The sequence below is a fragment of the Eumetopias jubatus genome, unplaced genomic scaffold (genome assembly GCF_037043125.1).
Source record: "Eumetopias jubatus isolate StellerSeaLion01/CBP00866 unplaced genomic scaffold, mEumJub1_p1.0 scaffold_8, whole genome shotgun sequence".
Classification (NCBI taxonomy): domain Eukaryota; kingdom Metazoa; phylum Chordata; class Mammalia; order Carnivora; family Otariidae; genus Eumetopias; species Eumetopias jubatus.
Genome location: NW_028274814.1, coordinates 52,402,496 through 52,424,518, shown reverse-complemented (window position 1 = coordinate 52,424,518; position 22,023 = coordinate 52,402,496). Strand labels below are relative to the sequence as shown.

General features: G+C 39.6%; 1 protein-coding gene across 1 annotated transcript in view; it reads right to left on the bottom strand.

Moving 5' to 3' along the window:
* DERA (deoxyribose-phosphate aldolase) overlaps positions 1–12,755 on the bottom strand; it is a 116,466-nt gene extending 103,711 nt beyond the window's left edge. The window contains exon 1 of the mRNA XM_028119796.2: positions 12,674–12,755. Within this exon, the coding sequence (XP_027975597.1) occupies positions 12,674–12,704 (31 nt within the window). The 5' untranslated portion in view covers positions 12,705–12,755. The remainder of the gene's footprint in view (positions 1–12,673) is intronic.
* Positions 12,756–22,023: the final 9,268 nt, after the last annotated feature.

Below are 22,023 nucleotides of genomic sequence, written 5' to 3'. Positions count from 1 at the left end.
CAAGTGGCTTATTAATAAAGTATCATTATAACTTATAAACACAAGATGGAAATCAGGGGTATCAGAAGAGAAGGCAGAGGACCTCAGCAGATGAGTGATGAACAGTCCAGCAGAGGAGACAGACTCTTCACAGAGGAGATAAAATAATGTAAGCAGTATTTTAGGAAGATTACTGGAATAATGGCTACCATCTATTAGTCACTCATCAAGTTAAGGGTGATCCAACTGTATTTCTCACTGAATACTGACACTAACTCTGCCACATAGGCATTCGGTCCATTTTACAGATGAGAAAACTGACACTCAGAGATGAAATCACTTACTTGTCCAAGATCACGCAGGACACGTCAGGGCTAAGATTCAAACACACGTCTCTAGGATTCCAAACCCAATTTACTTCTATAATGCTATACATACAGTCAGTAGAGTTGAGAAACACATTTACTAATTCAACTACTTGACATACAATCTTAACAGAATTTAACAGACATTTCTATTTCCAGTCTTGTGAGAATTCCTCCCTGGCTAAACCCCTTCACTACTTCCTGCCAGCACTATTTGGCTGTCCCCACTAACTTAAGTATTTCCTTTGACTAAAGACAGTGGTTATGTTAATTTGATTAAGTAGGGGTAGATACTTCTCATGAAATGGAAGTACGTCTTAAAGAAACTGAATAACCAAAAGAGCAAATCTGAGAAGATAAATATAATTTGTTCTGTGTGAACAAACAACAAGAAAAAGTTTAGCCGAATATAGATTTTCCTGGGGCAGGCAGATAAGACAGACCAGAGGTGGAGAAATCAGCTACGAGGCCACCATTGTGATTTAGGTGTGTCACAGAACAAGCCAAGCATAGGAATAAAAGAAAAGAGAAAAGGGTGAATCCACAAGATATCTTTTATGGACGATACAATAAGACTATAATCAATACTCTGCCATGCAGAGGAATAAATACAAAATAAAAGACTCTGCCTACATAAAGATTTATGAAGTCAAGACGCACGCTCATGAAACATCTAGAGAGAAAGAAAATATACAGTCATGTATTCAGTCATGTTCAATCATCAGAGAAAGGGGGTGGGGGGAATGTAAACCAATCACTGGAACTTAGAGCCTCAAAAGCCAGAGGACTGTGATGGCCAGGGGAGGAATAAAAACGTATGAATTCCAAGCACAGGGAACATCACAGACCTACAGTTCCACAGAAGAGTAATTCTAAGTAATGATCAGAAGACTCGAAGAAGTTCAGAACTGAAAGGATTCTCAGAGATCATGTGTCTGCTTTTTTGTTTAATTTTTTAAATAGACTTCATTTTTTAGGGAAGTTTTAGGTTCACAGCAAAATTGAGCAGAAGCTACAGAGATTTCCCATCTCTCTTTGCCCCCATACATGCACAGCCTCCTCCCGTTATCAACATCCCCCACTAGAGAAGTACATTTGTCACAACTGATGAACCTCCATCATACAAACCAGTACACTGAAGTCCCCTGCCCAAGGTCACAGGGCCAGATGCAGAGGTAGGACCAAAATGCTTAAGTCCCAATCCTATATTCTTCCCAAATAAACCACAATGCATTCAGTGAAGCTTACATGGCCAAGTACATATTCCCATCATTCATCCCATAGGATAACAAATTTCAACTTGGTCTGTACAAGTAACCACTGTCATGTACCAAAACAATTTTCTTTTGGAAGTAGAGAGAACTCTGCTTTTCTCTGGGATATCGTCAGCATTGTTAGCATCGATGCCTATTGTCTAGACTCTACATGCGAATCACTATGTTCCACAGTTTCTCTATATTATGTAATTACTAAAGGAATACCACAACCAATCAAACACAGTATCCATCTACAGATTGAAACTGATTTTTTTTCCTTCCTGGAGCCAGATCTATGGAGGTGTTTTCACTCATAGAAATCCGTATCAGATCTTTGCCTATATGAAGAGATTTCCCACAGTATTTTAAACTGATTATCTAAAGGTTAATAATCCAATGTTGACTGGCTCATCATTTGAAACAGGGCAGCTGCATATGCTGATGACCAGCAAAGTCTGCTCTGTGTACAGCAGTGCGCTTCCCCAGTGATATTTTAGTTTGATTAAGGGAAGTTTCTCAAGGGCAGGGCCTCCTAACTTCTATTGCTCTTGTGTCTTTCACAAAGACATGGAAAGTACAAACAGTGGGTACCCTCTCTATATATACCTGCTGAATAAAAGAATTTGAATTATAATAATGATTGTATCCTAAAGAGTCAAAAGTTGAAAAAATAAAAAGGAAAATAGGGGCATCTGGGTAGTCTGTTAAGCATCCAACTCTTGATCTCAGCTCAGGTCTTGATCTCAGCGTCATGAGCTCAAGCCCAGCAAGGGGCTCCATACTGGGCATGGAGCTTACTTTAAAAGAAAAAGGGAAAACAAACTCTGCTTATAAAGAAGAAGACTAAGATATGTTTCTTGTTTCTTCTTTGGAAAACTATCAGAAGCAATGAAGCTTCTCCCTATATACTAAAGAGAAAAAATATCTCCCTCAACACATCAAAACAGAGAGCTTGAGCTACTTTGCCAAATACAAATATAATGAGAATTGTTACAACCCACCTTCCCACTGAATTCACAATACAAACTTAATTAATAATCTCCAAGGAAACATCAATATGTTCTTTTTTTTTCCACCAGGAAATTAACTATATCACTCTTTCTGGTAGATCATCTTGCATCTTCAGGTAATGAGAAATCTTTAGGGTCTGTCCACTCCAGTGCCTGAGACCATGGAGAAGATACACTCATGTCAATTTCCAAAATCACCATGAAGAGCACTTCTATTTCCCATTAGTCACTGGCATTATTTGAATAAAATATGCTTCCTTTTCAGACACAATGCACTTTTCAGTTAGATGCAACTACTTAACTGCCTAACCATCCCCCCGATTTTTCCAAGATGCCTTCATGCTCATTTCTTCACTTCCTGCAATCAAAAAATAAAAGGCTAATTTCTTCTTAAATTTGCCTACAGAAATGTTGCTAACCAAATACAAAATATATGATAAAATAATTAAATGTAAAGGTGACAGAGGATTTGTCAAAAATGATGTGTAGTAATCGAAGATTCTCTGAATCTCTAATTAATCTGGATGACTCTACAATTTCCTAAAGGGTTCTGAATCTGAAGTGTTCAAAGGAACCCTCTGGGGAGCTGGTGAAAATGCAGATTCCTGGGCTCCTCCCCCTGCTATGAATAAAGCTATTGAGGGACTCAAAAACATTCATTCAAGGAACTCAACATCTGAGATGAGGGGGTCTGCATACCTTAAGTATGCCAGACACCTAGTTTAGTGTCAAATGTTAAATCTGAATGAAATTTGGGTGCCTGGGTGGCTCAGTTGGTTGGGCGACTGCCTTCGGCTCAGGTCATGATCATGGAGTCCCGGGATCAAGTCCCGCATCGGGCTCCCTGCTGAGCGGGGAGTCTGCTTCTCCCTCTGACCCTCCCCCCTCTCATGCTCTATCTCATTCTCTCTCTCAAATAAATAAATAAAATATTTTTTAAAAATCTGAATGAAATTTCACACACACACACACACACACACACACACACACACACACTCTCTTACCTTGTGGCCATGGGGGCAGGAGTGTGTCCACTAGGTGTTCAACTGAAAAGCTTATCCAAATCTGGATTACAAGAGTAGTTAATTCGGATATTCTTACCAGACTCTAAAGACCACAATCTTGACATCATTCACCACATTCCAAAAGAACCAAGGCACTCTTTTAGGAAGTAATTACCAGAAGCTACTCTTATCTCAGACTTTGCTTTAGAGGAGGAAGACCTGACTATACAAAGAGAGTCAGAAGTTGCAGCCAGTGTCTCAACATTTTAAAAATTCTGTATAGTTTGCTGGAGCTGAGATGAAACATTTATCCTTCTCTTGCAACTACTTTGGTTTCCAGGGGACTGACTTACAGCTGAGGCAGGCTGATGAGAGGTATATCCGTTAGACACACACAACACACACCAAAGTTAACTGAAAAATTTCAAAGTGCCTTTTTATGCTTTAACTCAAAGACGAACACATTTCAAGGTGACCCAATCCTCAAGTGACACACAGTGTTTTAAAAGGGCCAGAGCTCTCCACTTAAACAATTTCTAGTGACATGTTTAAATCGCATCCTCTAGGGCTCTATCTGCTGTCCTATTTACTAGTCTTTCTTTCTTGGCAGAGGCATCCCACTTTAAGTGAGTGCTTGAAGTTCGTCTTCCTTCCTAACAAAATCTACAGGGCTTAGATGCTTAAAAAAATTTTTTTAACTTAGGAGGCATCATGGAGGACTTTCAATTATTTAAATTATACGACCAACCCCAATTATTATAGTTTTTTTCTATTTATCAGAACAGTATCAGAATAATAAAAGACAGCCTCATCACTCACGCTCATAAGTAGAAGACTTATAAGGTAAAAATCAAAGCGTTCATAAAAGGATGCCCAATTTAAAATCTGAAAATGTACATAATCGTTATATTGACTGTGTATTTCATACACAGAATACGAAGGATTGTTTTCTTTCTTCACTAAAATATTACTTACCCATTATAAGAGAATGAGAAGATTACACTAGAAATCTAAAAATTGGGCTCCTATGGTTAACGAAACACGCCACACTGGTTTTACTCAGTCCCTTTGCAGAAACTACTCCGTGTCAAAAATATCCTTTACCAAAAAACCTCCCCTGAACTGTCTATGAATTCTTCCGTATCTCTGCAATATGACTACTTCCCTGTAATGATTTATAGGACTATCTCCCTTAGTTGACGGGGAGCTCCAGGGAGAGCAGAGAACAGGTAATGCTTACTTTGATACCCCAGCCATTACTATAAACATCCAGAAACAAGTGCCAGGAACAGCAGGCACTCCACATAGTTTGTTTTTAAAAAACTGTAGAAATTTATAATATATAAAAATAAATTTTAAAAGTTTATTCTGGTCCCCCCACCCCTTCCCTTTCCCTTTCTGACCATTGTTTGGGGAGGGCAGAGGAGGGGAGAGCATAAGCAAGGTTTTCATTATAGAGGGAGATATAGATAGATGGTAATTAGATGAATATAGAAGTAAGTGTGTGTGTGTATGGGTAGTCATACATTCTCTAGCTGTGCCAAGTGGGAGGCTTGGGAACAGAGACACTCCATTTACCACAAGCATACCAACTGCCCGTATCTTGGCTTCTAAATACCATTATCCACCAAAAGAAACACTCATTGGAGAAATGGCTGGCTCTGGTGCTGGGGCAGGGAAAGTATAAAATAAGCCTGGAATAACCTGTGAAGCTGGAAAATGAGGAAGTACTTAAAAGTAATGGTCAGGTCAAAAAGAGAGAGAAGCCAGGCTGAAGGGGCTCCCATTAACAAAATCTGGAACAATCTGAATATTAAATGATAATAGTAACAATTACGACCCATTGGGAAGATAAGAAACCTCAAATACATACCAATATAAATAAGCAATATAGATAAATTGGAAGTTTGCAGAGGAACAGGGTATTTAAAAAGTTTCAAAGTACCACCCCACAGGGTGCCTGGGTGGCTCTGCAGGTTAAGCATCCAACTCTTGATAGCTCAGTTCTTGATCTCAGGGTCATGAGTTCAAGCCTTGCGTTGGGCTCCAGGCCCCCCCCCCAAAAAAAGGTACCACCCCCACAAAATACATATTAATTACAAACGTTAAAAACGAGCTTTACTGTGGGAAGGCTAGCAGATACCACCTTAACCAAGTGATCAAAATGAACATCATCCATAATGAGACAAATCAAGATTGGGTACTTACAAGGATGCAACAAGAAGAACAGAGCATCTTTTCTGATATTGCTACCAAAGACGCATAACCTACATCTAACCACGAAAAAACAATGCGGACAAAAACTGAGGAAAATTCTACCAAGTAACTGGCCTGTAGACTGCAAAAGCATGAAGATCTTGCAAGTCAGTGAAAGACTGAGTAATTACTCCATACTGAAGAAGACTAAAGAGACATGACAAAGGCAACATGTGATTCTGAGAGGGATTTTTTTTTTAATAAAGTACATTATTTGAAAAACTGACTACACTTGAATGAAATTCATGGACTGGATGGTAATAATCCATCAATGTTAATGTTCTCATTTTAATGGCTGCAATGCTGTTGTAGCTATTGAGAAAAATATCCTCGAAGAAATACTCAAATATCCAGAGGCAGTGACACATCATGTCAATCAGCCATTTTCCTCAAATGGTTCAGAGAAAAAAGATCTTTCAACTATACTTATGACTTTCCTAAAAGTTTGAGGCTAAAAGTTAAAGGTTAAAAGAAAAAAGTGTAGCAAAAAAATAAAAATTTTGTTATTCTGATTTATAATCTATATTTAATGGGAGGATAATAAATGCATCATTACCAACCTCGTAATTACATAAAAATAATTACTTTCATATTATCTTTCTTCCCTAGCCCACCTAGAATATTGTGCACACGTGCATTAAGTATATATGCGTGTGCGTGCACACGCATGTACACACACACACACACACACACAAACTATGGTACAAAGAACTTTCAACCAGAAGTTCTGGATTTGAATCATGATCTCAACTCTTACTAACTATGAAACATTAAACAAGTTACTTATGCTCTCAATGCTTTAGTGTTCTCATCTATAAGATAATTAGTATCTTTCCACAAAGGATTACTAGGAGAATTAAGAGAGAAAATGTCTGCAAAATTACCCTTTTAAACCTAAAAAATATATAAATATGTTAAGTATTAAGGAGAAAAAATACTGGATTCAGATACAAAATTTACACTAACTTAAAATATTGCACAAATCAATTTTAATGTTAAAAAAAAATCTCAACTCCACTTGGGCCATTCCTTACAGAAATCTATAAATTTTTAAATTCTATTCTTACCTAACTTGAACTACAGACAAATTTTCATATGCCACCTAATAAAGAATTTGCTACCCTACAATTTGTTTTGTTTTTAAGCAGGGATTGACTTTTGTAACTCAAAGACAAACTTTAACAACCTTCTGTCTCACTAACTAACTAACTAAATAAATAAATGGAATTCTTGAAGAGTGATTTATGTCATTTCTCCCCTGAAATCTATAGACTCCTTAAACTGTTTGCCTTGTTCACAACTAAAGAGATTTCAGTTCTCAGGAAACTAAAGAGGTCTCAGACTTAGAAATCCAAAAAAACAAAATGGACAAAAAAGTCATTTCAAATCAACAAAATTATTACAAATTTTCAGTACTTATTTTTTTAAAGATTTTATTGATTTGAGAGAGAGAGAGCAAGTGAGCACAAGCAGGGGGAGTGGCAAAGGGAGAGGGAGAAGCAGACTCCCCACTGAGCAGGGAGCCAGATGTGGGGCTCAATCCCAGGAACTTGGGATCATGCCCTGAGCCGAAGGCAGACACTTAACTGACCAAGCCATCCAGGTGCCCCAAATGTTCAGTATTTATTTTCTTTCTTCTTTTTTTTTAATCTTAAGATGACATCAAGAGACAGGATTGGTTCTTAAACCCAGCAAGCCAAGGTCAGCCCAAAGACTGGAACATAGAGCTGGGGTTTTATAAACATACAAAGAGACAAGAAAAAGAAATAAAAAAACCTAAAACCCCTTTACTCTGATCCCTTGGCAATCACTCCCAGGTCCTCACCCATGATGCTCTGAGGCACATCAGCACATCTACATTAAGAATTCCCAGGAGCAGGTGGCTCAGTTGGTTAAGCATCCAATTCTTGGTTTCGGCTCAGGTCATGATCCCATGGGTCGTGGGATCGAGCCCCACCTTGGGCTCCATGCTCAGTTGGGAATCTGCTTGAGATTCTCTCCCTCTGCCCCTTCCCCTGCTCTCTCTCTTGTTCTCTCTCTCTCAAGATAAATAAATCTTAAAAAAAAAAAAAAAAGTTCCCAGAGGAAGGCTGGTTTTTACATGTCAATCCAGAAAATTTCTTACTCAGTGACATGTAAACCTACTCTCCTAATATGCCAAAGATTGGATATTTCCATTCTCTCTCAAGATAAACTTCATCTTCTCTAAAACAAATTGCAATGGTTAAGATGTGGATTATGGAAAAAAAAAAAAGATGTAGATTATGGGGGGGTGGGCAGCACCTGGTTGGCTCAGTTGTATAGCACTCGAGTCTTCATCTCAGGGTCATGAGTTCAAGCCCCACAATGGGCAGAGAGTTTACTTTAAAGAAAAGGAAAAAAACGAAGAAGAAAGAAAAAGGTAAAAAAAAAAAAAAGATGTGGATTATGGTAAGAAAACAAAAGCTCTCACAAAGACACAGGCAAAACCTAAGAGAGTCACCAGCTACTGACTTGCCTTCTCTTGTATTACAGATTGAATGCCTTCAATTAGCACCCAGAGACAATATGTGGTGGTTAAGCAAGCAGCATCAGCACCAAACCACCTACGTTTGAATTCTGGCTCTGCCACATTAGCTCTGCCTAAGCTCTGCCTAACTGGTTTTTGGCAAGTTACTTAAAACTCTCTGTACCTCAGTTTGCACATCTGTAAAAAGGGCAACATAATAGAATTTTCCAGGGCTGTGGTGAAGAGTAATCGAGATAACGCAAAAAGTATTTAACAAAGAGCCTGGCACACAGCTACAGCTCTATGTTAACCACTATCTTTGTACCTAGAATTATTCTCAAGCATCCTGTGCTTGGCCTAACTTTAAGATTTAAAATTTCATTCCAAATATTTTTTTAATTGTTTAAATATAAATTTGCAGTGGAAAAATCACTATTACCAAAATCTACATTCTACATCAAAGTTATGCCTTAGCAGGAGGGGCAAAAAGGAACTCCCTACATTCTTTGTTCTTATCTGAGTTCTTCAAGGAAAAATAAAAGTTATAATGTAAGAAGGCAGAACCCTTGGTTATCACAATCCACTTAAGGTACAGTTTAGGCACATCTATCTAATTCCTTAAAAAGACAAAAATAAATGAAAAATAACTGCTTATCACATTTGCAATTATTTTAATTGTAGCTCTGGCATGATGCCCAGCTCCTGCATCAGACCTAGGTCTGTAAAAGCAGGAACTATCCTTGTCCATCTTGTATACAAGGTAATACTACCCAGTGCACAACTGGTACTCAATAACTACTTTTTGAATGAATAAATGTGCTTTGTAAAATACAAAATCCCATCATGGTTCTTGGTTTGGCAACTAGCCAAAGCTAATCTCCTTTATCTGTGTTTTAAACAAATAAGCTACCCTTTCTGTTTGTTCTGACCCGCACTATAGAAAGTGCCTCCACAGAGTAAAATAATCTTCACATTCCTCAGTAATCATGGTCCCTGATTATTCCAGTTAAGAATATATGTCTAAAACCATCTCTTGTTAATGCAATACAGGAAAGCCATATAATTGTTCCTATCCCTCCGAATTAAAAATCAGCTTTCAATTATTTTTCCTATTGTTTTTCAGATATCTTTGAAATTTTTCTTTCTGCACACAAGAGCTTACAGATATACAGAGTAGGGAGGTCCTTAAAAGTCACCTAAGACAACAGCCCCACAGGCGCCTGGGTGGCTCAGTTGGTTAAGCGACTGCCTTCGGCTCAGGTCATGATCCTGGAGTCCCGGGATCGAGTCCCACATCTGGCTCCCTGCGTAGCAGGGAGTCTGCTTCTCCCTCTGACCCTCTTCCCTCTCGTGCTATCTCTCATTCTCTCTCTCTCAAATAAATAAATAAAATCTTAAAAAAAAAAAAGACAACAGCCCCATTTTCCAGATGCCTCCAAAGAAAATCACATTTGAAAGGAAGCCCCATAGTCAACATCCTTCATAAGCCTCGAGACAAAGGTAACAAATCTAAACTTTAATAATATTCAGAAAAGGGGGAGGTGTACATCCACCAGCACCTGCCTACAAAGAAAGGCCTACGTGGATGCCCCAGTTCTCCCAAGCAAGGAGTAGTTCTAAATTAATTAATTCATTCAACAGACATGTTTGAGGGCCTCTGGTGTGGTGGACACTATTCTAGGTGCCTGAGATACATCACCGAACAAAAAGAAAGATCACTGCCTGTGCCATACCTACATTTTAGGCAAAACTTTGGAGGCATCTAGGAGAATAAAGAAAAGATTTTAATAGAATATGTAGGGCCAGAAGCGTTCCATAGCACCATGGAGATCGTTAAGCTCATGGTTCTCAAACTTGGGTGTTCTGAGAACCACCCAGAGGACTAATCAAAACTCAGAAGGCCCAAACCCACCCCAGAGCTTCCGATTCATTAAGATCTCAACAGGGCCTGAGAATTTGCATTTCTAATATGCTCTCATACAATGTCAATGGTGCTAGTCCAGGAAGCAAACTTTGACAACCACTGACTTGGCCAGAACCACAGGCTACTCAATACCAGGCCCAGATTTAGGGTTTTTTTTTTTTCCCTTCTGACTCCAAACTGACAAGCTTTTATCCACTTAAGGCAAACACTGCCCAATGAAAAAGGTTTTTTAGCTTTATGTTTGAGTTGGAGAAAATCAGAAATAAACGTTTTAAGTATAAAATACCTTAAGCAGACAGCACTGATCACTAAACATGGACATAAAAATTAACATTAGAGGATTTGTTCTTTCTTTCACATATCTAAATGCCATGATAAAAGAATGCTTTCCCTAAAGGGTTTTATCACGAGGGTGAGGTTCAGTCTCAAATGAGCCTATTTATTAAAAAAGTCTATTAACTAGAAGTATATACACTAAAATATAAATAAGTGATTGGATTATTTAGTTTTTTGTGCTAATTGTATTTTCTAAAATTTTTACAATGAACATAAATTCCTTTTGTAATAAAGGAATACAAGTTAATTTATTTTAAAAAAGTGACTGTTTATTCAAAAAGACTTTTAATTAGAAAACTATAAAAGGCATCAGTTAATATACCACATAAATTAATACTGAATGATTTTTTTTTCCTAGTACATAATTCAAATAACTTATTTTACATTTTACGCTAAACCTCTCTCTGGATTAATGATTAATACCAGTGAAGGAAAAAAAAAATCCTTGAAATGTATTTGATTTTATTTAAACAAAGAGAATAAAACAAAACTATGATCCTTTAAATAGCTGCATAAAAATCAAATTTACTATTATTCTACATAGCAACTGTCTTTTGTCTTGACTGTTACTTTTCAACAAATGTATGGATGTGATGCTAATTCTTGCAAATAAAGCAAAATGTCATGTGTCAATTACGCCAATTAAAAAAAGAAAGTAAAAATGGCTTTAATTGCATTTCTTGAAAAATAAATAAATAAACGTCTAAGTTTTGGAAAAATAATCGTTGTATCCTCGATGTGTACAAAGTTAGAGAGCCATATCCCTGAGGATACCAAGGTAAGACCTACACCATCCCTGTACCCCATCCACCATCTTTCTGGATCTCCTAGTCTAGGGAAATACTTCTTTATTACTAAAGTCCACATTTCAGGGATACAACTAGAGTTTAAAACATAATATGCTAAAGGGCAATGACTAAAGGAGAATCAATTTGGTGAAGAAATCAAGTGACTTTATAGAGACACATGCTTACCATTTAACAAAAGTTCTGAACTACCTCTTAAAGTCTAGCCTATTTCATTAGAATAATCATTTTAAAGGAAAAAAATTGCCTGTATGTGTTATATAGAATCATAGCTAATTTTCTGAAAATTAGGCCTTAAAATCAGAATTCAGTTATCATACTACTACTAACTTACAAGGTACCCACAAAGTACCAAACACTTTAAATCCTCCCATTTGATCTCCAAACCGCCCTATGAAGTATGACCATTTTACAGATTAAGAAATTTAAGCACAGAGTGATCAAGTAATTTGCCCAAAGTCATACAGCTAAATTGAAGATCCAGGATACAGATATCCAAGCCATAATACTTAAACTGAGATCCTTAACCTTTGGCTCCAATTATGGTTCTGCTTATGTTTGACTTACAAATTTTTTACATTTTAGGAAATCAAAACTAAATTTTTCTTGCCAGTCATATTTGATAATATCTGTAAGATGAAAAATTATGAAATTCACGCACTTTCACAAACCTCTGTACTTCTAACATCATACACAATTTACAATAAATTATACAGTACAGAGATCTGACAACTTTTCCACCAGCATGGCCATTTTAGGGATACAGCAGTGGTAAAATTATCTACGGAAATCCCGCATTAAATCGCGCAGGGGTTCCATTGAGTGGGTAAGGAAGGTTTTTATCTTGTTTTATTTGGGTTGTTTGTTTGTTTTGGGGGCTTGAGGGGTTTTTTTGTTTTGTTTTTTGGGCTTGGGTTTTGGTTTGGTTTTTTGGTTTGGTTTGTTTTTTGCAACCAGGGAGCTAGAAGGTGAACGAATTAAGCTGGAAGATGAAAAAGTAGAATCCTTTCCTATGTCTTCCGTTGACCACATAAGGCCTGGGTGCCAGTGTGCACAAGAGTTCCTGAGTCTGGGTGGACCGGCCTTTGCTCAGGGTGGGTGCGTACGGACCGGCCGCCGCCTCCCGTCCGGGCAAGCACCCCCGGCGGCCGACGCCAGGGCACCAGGCGAGGCGAGCCCAGCGAGAGGCGGAGGGCGGGGGGGTGCGAGGCGATGCAGACGGTACGGGGACAACCCGCGGGGCCCTTACCCAGCTCCGTGCCCCGGTTGCGCGCGGACATGGTGCGAGCAGCTGCAGCAGTCGCCGGGTCCTCAGCGGCAAGCTCCCCTCCGCCCCGCCCTTCCTGCTTCCCGCCCGCCCCGCGGCGTAGCCACGCTCGCCCCGCCCCTCTCCCTCTGGGGGCGGGGCCGCGAATCGCGGCCCGGTGGTCTGACTCCGCCCCGCTGCCCTGCGTAGAAATCCTGCCGCCGCTCTCCTGCCCTCTTCCTCGAGGTGCGAGTCTCGAGTCCTGGCTCCCGAAATAATGCTATCAAAACCCGTTTTAAAATGCTTGAATTGCCAAATGCACTGAATAAAAACGTTTGAAAACTTTTCACTTTTAAGATTAAGTAACGAGAGGGGAGAGAATCCCTCCCAGTTACTGACCAAGTGCAGAGCTCTGCAGCCCCATACCTGAAGGGCAGCGGTGATCCCCTCGCCGTGTAAGGGCGGCCAGCGAGCAAATAGGGCTCAGAGCACTCTGTGACTCTAACGTGGACCTCATGAAGTGAAGCAGCTCCGTTGCCGCGGGGCGGGGAGGGGGGCTCTAGGAGTGAGAAGTCCGGTTTCTCAGCATAGCACTGACAATAATTAAGTGGGACACTGGGCACATCAATTGCCTTTCTAAGCTTCACTTTCCTCATCTCTAAGAAATGACCTTGACAATTTCTTGGAGCTCTAAACTTTGAATCTGTGATACTAACATTTTTTCAGCCTAACTCTTCTGTAACCAGGAGGTTAAAATTGTCCAGAGTCACTCAACATAGACTACTAGTCAACTCATTTCTCCTCACAGAGGTACCTCCACTCTGTAGGGAGAAAGAAAACTCAGTTGTGGCTTGTCCACCATAAGCCAGTCACTGTGCGAGGTGCTTTTATTTTTTTGTTAAAGGTTTATTTGTTTGAGAGAGCGCGCGCATGACAGAGTGTGAGCAGGAGCAGGGAGGAGAGGCAGAGGGAGAAAGAAGACTCCCTGCTGAGCAGGGAGCCCCATGTGGGGCCTGATCCCAGGACCCTGAGATCATGACCTGAGCCAAAGACAGACGCTTAACCAACTAAGCCACCCAGCCGCCCCACTAGGTGTTTTTTTTTTTAAGATTTTATTTATTTATTTGACAGAGAGAGATAGGGAGAGAGGGAACACATGCAGGGGGAGTGGGAGAGGGAGAAGCAGGCTTCTGGCCGAGCAGGGAGCCCGATGTGGGGCTCGATCCCAGAGATCATGACCTGAGCTGAAGGCAGACGCTTAACGACTGGGCCACCCAGGTGCCCCCCTCTAGGTGCTTTTAGATGTATAATAGCATTTCAGTCTCAGAACAATCCTGCCAAGTATGTATTATATCTCCATTGCTATACCTGCAGACACCAAAGTTCTGAATAAAGAGGCATCCTGGTATAGTGGCAACTGAGTAGGTTCGGAAAGGTTCAAACCCCTTAATATACTAGCAATTCCACTTAATAACTAGGTAGTTCCAGGAATGTTACTTTCTACTTGTCTGGAAAATGCAGAGATCAAAATACATATGCCTTGCAAAGCTGTTGAATGTGTGTAAAGCACCAAAGAAAGGTTATTGCATGTAGCAGATGCTCAACAAATGAAAGCTGTTAATGTTGTCAGGTTCACAAAACAATTATGGGGCTAAAAAGGAAAAGTGATCCCAGTCTTACTACCCTACACTGAGCTGTCTCTCTGCTTTGTCAAGACATAGCTATTGCTCAGTATTTTGAATGTGTCCAGATTCTACTCATTCATATGATAGCATTTTTCCTTTATTTTTATTTTAACCCTGAAAAAGCAAAAAACAGGCCCTGGCAGTCCGGAGCCCTTGCAGCTAGACCATGGTGCTCCCAAATAAAACATCAACAACTTCACAGAACATCAACATCAGCCAAGGTCACTGTAACCGTGATGAATTAACAAAAATAAGACCACACGTAATCCTGTTTGAATACAGAAAAAGGGCTCCTGGGTGGCTCAGTTGGTTAAGCGACTGCCTTTGGCTCAGGTCATGATCCTGGAGTCCCAGGATAGAGTCCTACATGGAGCTCCCTGCTCAGCAGGGAGTCTGCTTCTCCCTCTGACCCTCTTCCCTCTCGTGCTCTCATTCTCTCTCTCAAATAAATAAATAAAATCTTTAAAAAAAAAAAAAAAAGAGGGCGCCTGGGTGGCTCAGTTGGTTAAGCGACTGCCTTCGGCTCAGGTCATGATCCTGGAGTCCTGGGATCGAGTCCTGCATCGGGCTCCCTGCTCGGCGGGGAGTCTGCTTCTCCCTCTGCCCCTCCCCCTCTCATGTACACTCTCTCTCTCTCTCTCTCTCTCTCTCTCATTCTCACTCTCTCAAAATAAATAATAAATAAATCTTTAAAAAAAAGAATACAGAAAAAAACATGAACATGTCCAAACCACAAAAATGACAAAAACAGTTCCTATCTTGGCTAATGTAATTAACTGTCCCTTCTTTACCCATCAGCTTTAACCTAACCTGGCAATTCTTGTATTTTAAATAAGAATTAAGATGCCCTGTCATGAATTATCACCACTTCCTGCCAGCATCCAATCCAGAGTAATGTTCTGCTTCCTTGAACCTTCTCCAAATCATGTAGCATGAGCTCAAATCCTATGTCATTTCTAACACTCTCTGAGACAGCTCACAGTGGTGAGTGTTCTTCCTTATTCCAATAAATCAATAAACCCAGACTTATCCAACTACAGGTGTGTTCCTGTGGTCAGCTAGAAAGCCCTGACATCCCTAAGAGATACAAAGACAATAAACGGAATTTTGTTTTTAGGGGCAGATACAATTCTAAGCCAGATTCTAAGCCATTTGTTATACATCCACATATAATGTAAACTTATTTAAAACAAAAAAAAAGCAGTGTCCTTAGTTAAAACACCAGAATCAGGGCAGCCTCCGACAGCAGACATTTTAGCAATGTATTTTTTTTTTAAAGATTTTATTTATTTGACAGAGACACAGCAAGAGAGGCAACACAAGCAGGGGGAGTGGGAGAGGGAGAAGCAGGGGGAGTGGGAGAGGGAGAAGCAGGCTTCCCGCGGAGCAGGAACCCGATGCAGGGTTCGATCCTACGACTCTGGGACCATGACCTGAACTGAAGGCAGACGCTTAACGACTGAGCCACCCAGGCGCCCCTAGCAATGTGTTTCTGACAAAAATTTCTCAAGGACTTTTTCTAAAATTAACGTGTTGCTAATACTAATCTGGAATTAATCTCTACAGTTTGAAAATAAGTTAAATTGTCAGGATTCAGAAGGATAGTAGGGATAGAACGCAAAATGTAAGGGTTTTTTTTGTTTTGGTTTTTAAAGATTTTTATTTATTTAACAGAGAAAGACACAGCAAGAGAGGGAACACAAGCAGGGGGAGTGGGAGAGGGAGAAGCAGGCTTCCCGCGGAGCAGGGAGCCCGATGTGGGGCTCGAACCCAAGACCCTGGGATCATGACCTGAGCCGAAGGCAGACACTTAACGACTGAGCCACCCAGGCGCCCCAGGGTTTTGTTTTGTTTTTTTTTTACTTTTTATTTACTGTTTTAAGTAAACTCTGTCCAACATGGGGCTTGAACCCACAACCCTGAGATAAAGAATCGCATGCTCTACCAACTGAGCCAGCCAGGCACCCCATGAAAAAAAAATTGATGGAGAAGTGTTAACAAGTTTCATTTCGTGAATTTCTTTTTAAACTTATTGCCTTCTGAAACTTTTGAAGTATCCCTAATGCAAGGCTTCTCAAAGATCTGTAGACCACCACTACTACACTGGAATCTCCCAAGAGATTTTTTCTAAAGCAGATTCTAGGCTTCACCACAGCCCTACTGAATTGGAATCTCTAGGATCCTGGAATCCTTATTTTTAACAAGTTCCTTCACATGATGTTAATGCAACCTAAATGAAAGAAATCATCAACCTAGGGGCAGAGAATAGTAAACCATGCATGCCAATCTGGAGTTATGGCCCAAACTGGTTCTTACATGAGTAAAACTTTCAAGTATTGTTATTTTTTTTAATCCATGCAAATTTTGTTATTCCTTTTTTAATATAACTTTTAAATTGCTAGATAAATTACCTCTCTTCCCATTCCCATTCCTTCTTCAGTTAAAATTAAAGCTCTCGGAATCTATCAAGAACCTAGAAGGCCTGGGAGTTAGAAGTAATTCAACTGTTAACTTCCAAAGGGCATGGACCCTTTGTGTTTGGTTCTTCATATGCCTAGGGTCTAGTGGAGTCATTGTCACATAGTAATTACATGTCTTTGTTAGATGAAGACCTACCTGGCTGAGTTTTTCCATATGTGCTACCATATGTGCTACCAAAAGGGGAAACCGGTGAGCGAGTGTTGAGTCATTCTCTGTGTTAACTTGTTTAACAATTGACCTTAGTAGTACTTCTCCATCGTACGCAATAGGGAAGATAGAAGTCAGCTTAACAGAAGTGTGGCACAGAGCTGTCATAACAGCCGCAAGCAATCGGCTACTTGAGGTCTTGAAAGTTTGCTCCTTGGATATCCTTTTAAAAACAGAAATGTGCACCCACCAAAGAAATATGGCATCAAATTAATCCACATTTTTAGGTATACAAAAGGTAAACAACTTTTTAAATTATTCCAAAATTTTCTAGGATTCATTTTAATTGTCATGTTATGGGATTTCATTCTATCAATACTTTTAAACACAACTGTTCAAGTTACTACCCAACGAAGATGAAAAATTATTAAATATGGTCAAGAAAAAGCAGCCTCCTATTTTCCAACCAATGACTTTATATATCCTCAGAATCACAGTCCTCTTTAGCATGATGCTCAAAGAATGACATCAAAAAGGCCCCAATCAGTATAGATCCATGTCCAGTAAAACAAGCACTGAAACCACTTTCTTTCCAATAACGAATGATTTAAATTATAATTCGGTGCTACTATAACATTTCACTAATGGTAATGTAGCATAATGAATAGCTACTACAATAAACATTTTGCTAAGGTCACAAAATTATGTCATCATATTATATAGTTTATTCAGAAAAATAAGTAGCATGCTTGTAAATTCTTTTTAAATTTTATTTATTTATTTGAGAGACAGCAGGAGCGGGAGCAGGGGGAGGAGAGGAAGGAAAGGGAGTAGTAAAATATCCACTGAGCAGGGAGCCCAAGACCCTGAGATCATGACCTGAGCTGAAGGCAGATGCTTAACCAACTGAGCCACGCAGGCTGCGCTGTTTTTCTTATAGTGGTAACAGTTTTATCCAGTCCAATTCCATTTGCCTGTAGTCTCCCATCCTGTGATTTCTAAGAGCATGCACAGATTCCTTAGGTAAATACTGACTTGGACTATGGATTGTAACAAGTTTTTCTAAGTCAAAAGAAGGAAGGTGTAGAAGCAAGGAGAACTAGGCAAAAGTATGAATGTCATAATTGACATATTTCAGAACTGGAAGGACACTTAGAGAACATCTAATTCCTACTTCACGGTGAAATAAGAAAGTAAGAATTATATTGAGTTTTTTATAGAAGTTAAATTTATTCAATTTAAATAACAGTTCTTTACTCTGAGACCAGTTCTTTCACTACCAACTTGGATTTTTAAAAATGTCTTTTACGAAGACTGTGGTGTTAGAAAAAAAAAAGTAACCTCACTTGTCAAGATTAGAAGCAAACCATTCTATCTTGCCCTGATCTACTCCTTTTCTTCTTTGATCGATTGGTCCACAAAATCCCAAAGTTAGAGAATCATTGATAGAATAAATATATAATACTAAGTGCTCCCTATGAGTTAAGTTCTTACATCAATTATCATTATTTCAAAAAAGAAAATCAGATATTTCCAAAAAAATCTGTGTGAGAACTGTCATCTCCTTTCACAGAAAGAAACTAAGGCGAAAGAAATTAGTCTAAGTTCTAGAGGATGGTTTAAAACCCAGGCAATATAACCCTACAGACCACACAAGTGCTGTTTCCACTATCTTGCTGAAGCCAAACTCATTAGACCACCCATTTAACCTCTGAAAGTCAGGTTCTCCATATATAAAATGGGTACTATCTTACCTTCATTGGGTTATTGAAGATATTCTGACAAAGTTCTACTCTCTCATTAATTATATAGAGTGACTCAACCTGTGAAGTATTATTACTGTTCATTAGCTATCATGTAGAGGCTTTGGCCTTGTTTCCACAGGTAAATTTGTTAGATGCCTCCTTTGTGTCTTCAGGAACTCTGTTGATTCTATCCTGGTCTAGATGGCACTCTACCCACTGGCAATTGTGCATTCCTATAAACAAAGAAAAGTGAATTCCCCTAGTTTAAGAGCCAATATGTATAGTAACTTATATGGTAACCCAACAGGAATCACTTTTTGTTTCAAAATGTTAATCCTCCCGGTGTAAAACATAGGTAGCTACTAAAGAAATGTTTTCCCCTAGTCTGCATTTTCAATTCCCATTTTGTTGTTGCTCCTTCTGGAAAATTACATCTATGTGCCCTATCCCTCTACCCTAAGTCTCAAAAAAGAAAAGGCAGCTCAATTAATAATTCCACTGAATTTGAACTACTAAAAATGTAACATCTTAAATTATAAATTATGGCACATATTTACCATACTATTTTATAGCCATTAAAAAGAATGTGTTGAACTTTACTGATAGGAAAAATTCTCAAGACAATTTACTGACCACACTCAATCCTGGTTTCTTGGGCAAAACCTCTCGATGATATTAAAACTGAGAAGTAATGATACACAAGTGAAATGACTAAAAACTAGGTGGGAATTCAGTTTCCATAACCTACTGCACAGTAGGACATAAAGAGGAGGCTCTATAAGAAAAACGGAATGGGAAACAATGGGTGGAGATGAGACCATCATACAAGCTGGACTCTCCTAAGTAAATGGGCCTCAGATTGCCTTTGACTGTACATGGGCAAGGGCTTTGAATGGATTCCTACCATGTCTGCTTCTTCAGTGAACAGGATGTCTGCTGCATGCGGGATAACTGGAAAATTATCTTCCCGGTCTGTTAAGATTTGTTGCTAATTTAGGCCCTTGTTTCAACAACTTTTGAGCACTTACTAGCATACCAGCCTCTTTTCTAGGCAAAGGGTAGTACTGTTGAAGATGAAAAATAGGTAAGATAATTTCAGATAGTGATAAGAACTATGAATAAAACAAAGGCAAAAGAATAAGTGACAAGAGAAGGGATACAGGAGGACTTGAGACCCAAATTACAAGAAAGGGTTAGCCATGCAAATATTTAGGGAAGAGTGGACCAAGTAGTGGACATAGCAAGCCAAGAGAAAAGGCCTTGAGATGGAAATGAAGCCACCATGGCTACAGCAGTGCAAGCAAGCAAAGGAAAAATGAAAAGGTCATAGAAGGCCAAAGTCTGATCATAATAAAAAATAGTGGTATAATGGGAAGCCACTACGGATTTATATAAGGCAGTCCCCTGGCCTCTTCAAATCCTAAAGCAATCACCTTTCCTGCCATGTAGAGGGTGGATGGCATGAGGGCAGGGTAGGGGAGCAGGGACAAGAAGGGTAGTCAACAAGGCATGGCAATAGTATCAAGTGAGAAATAAAGAGCCTGGCCTAGAGGGATAACAATGGAGAAGAGGCAAGGTAGATTGAGAAAAGCCCACAGGACTTGTGTACAAAACAGAAACGGGGATGAGAAGGAACTCAAAGGACTTCTATTTTTTTTTTTAAAGATTTTATTCTAGAGAGAGGGAGAGAGCAAGAGAGCGAGAGACAGCATGAGCAAGAGAGAAGCAGAGAGAGAGAATCTCAAGCAGACTCCGTGCTGAGCACAGAACCTGACTCGGGGCTCAATCCCAAGACACTGCGATCGTGACCTGAGCCAAAACCAAGAGTCGGCCGCTTAACTGACTGAGCCACCCAGGTGCCCCAGGGACTTCTCTTTTAGTTTGAACAAGTAATAGGTAGTGCTGGTTACTGGAATAAATAATAAGTTGAGAGAGAAATCAGTTTCGTTGAAAAATTAAGATTTGTCTTAAGTAAGTCTGAGATACTTACAAAGGTTAAGGTGCAACACTCAACTATGCCATTAAACTGTGGTACTCAGGGAGACAGACTGGATATACAAATTTAGAAGGTATCAGAAAATACTGAATGTCTTAATAGATGTGGTTTTTATTCCCCCTTTGGAGAAATGGAACTAGGAAGTACAGCCCAGTGGAAAAGGAAGAATTGGCAAATATAGGAGCAGTCAGAAAAGTATAAGGAAAACCAAGAGTGTGGTTTCATAGCAATGAAAAAAATTTATTTCAAAAACAAGTCAGGCGCGCCTGGGTGGGGTGGCTCAGTTGGTTAAGCGTTTGCCTTTGGTTCAGGTCATGATCCCGGGGTCCTGAAATCCAGCCCCGCATCGGGCTCCCTGCTCAGCGGGGAGTCTGCTTCTCCCTCTGGCCTGTACTCTCTCTCTCACTCAATCTCTCTCAAATAGATAAAATCTTTAAAAAAAAAAAAAAGTCAGCAGACAAGTACTGATTGCTGCCGAAGTTTTAGTAAAACAAGAGCAGAAAAGTGATAGGTTAGAAACATGAATAACACTGGAGACTTTGACAAATGCAACTTAAGTAGATATGTACTTGACCTTTTTGCTCAAGTTAATTATACTAGAAGATTCTACCATTACATAGTGTGATAGGCAGACTAACAGCCTCCAAAAGATGTCCATGTCCCCCTGCCCACACACACAGATGTCCATGTCCTAATTCCTAGAACCTACAAATATGACCTTATATGGCAAAGAGTTTGTAGATGTCATTAAGAATCTTGAACTGGGGAAATTACTCCAGGTAGGTCCAATGTAGTCACACATGGCCTTTTTTTTTTTTTTTTTTTAAGTGAAGGAGGGTGGCAGGTGAGTCTAAGATTTGAAGATACTAAGCTGCTGGCTTTGAAGACAGAGGAAGGGACCATGAGCCAAGGAATGTCAGCTTTTAGAAGCAAGAAAATGCAAGGAACCAGAGGCTCTCCTGGAGTCCTTCAGAAGAAATGCAACCCTGTTAACATCTTGATTTTTAGATTAGTTGAGACTCATTTTGGACCTCAATTGTAAGACAAATTTGTGATAATCTGTTACAGCAGCAACAGAAAATACACAAAGGTTACCAAACTGGTTGTTTCCATAGTCTGCTAGGTGGTCTGTACCCAGTATATATGACTACAAAAAAGGTTAGCCTTAAGCCAAATAGTAGGGGTCCCTGAAGTGGCATATTCAGTTAAGCGTCCAACTCATGGTTTCGGCTCAGGTCACAATCTCAGGGTTATGGGATCAAGCCCCGTGCATCGGGCTCTGCACTTAGTTGAGTCTGC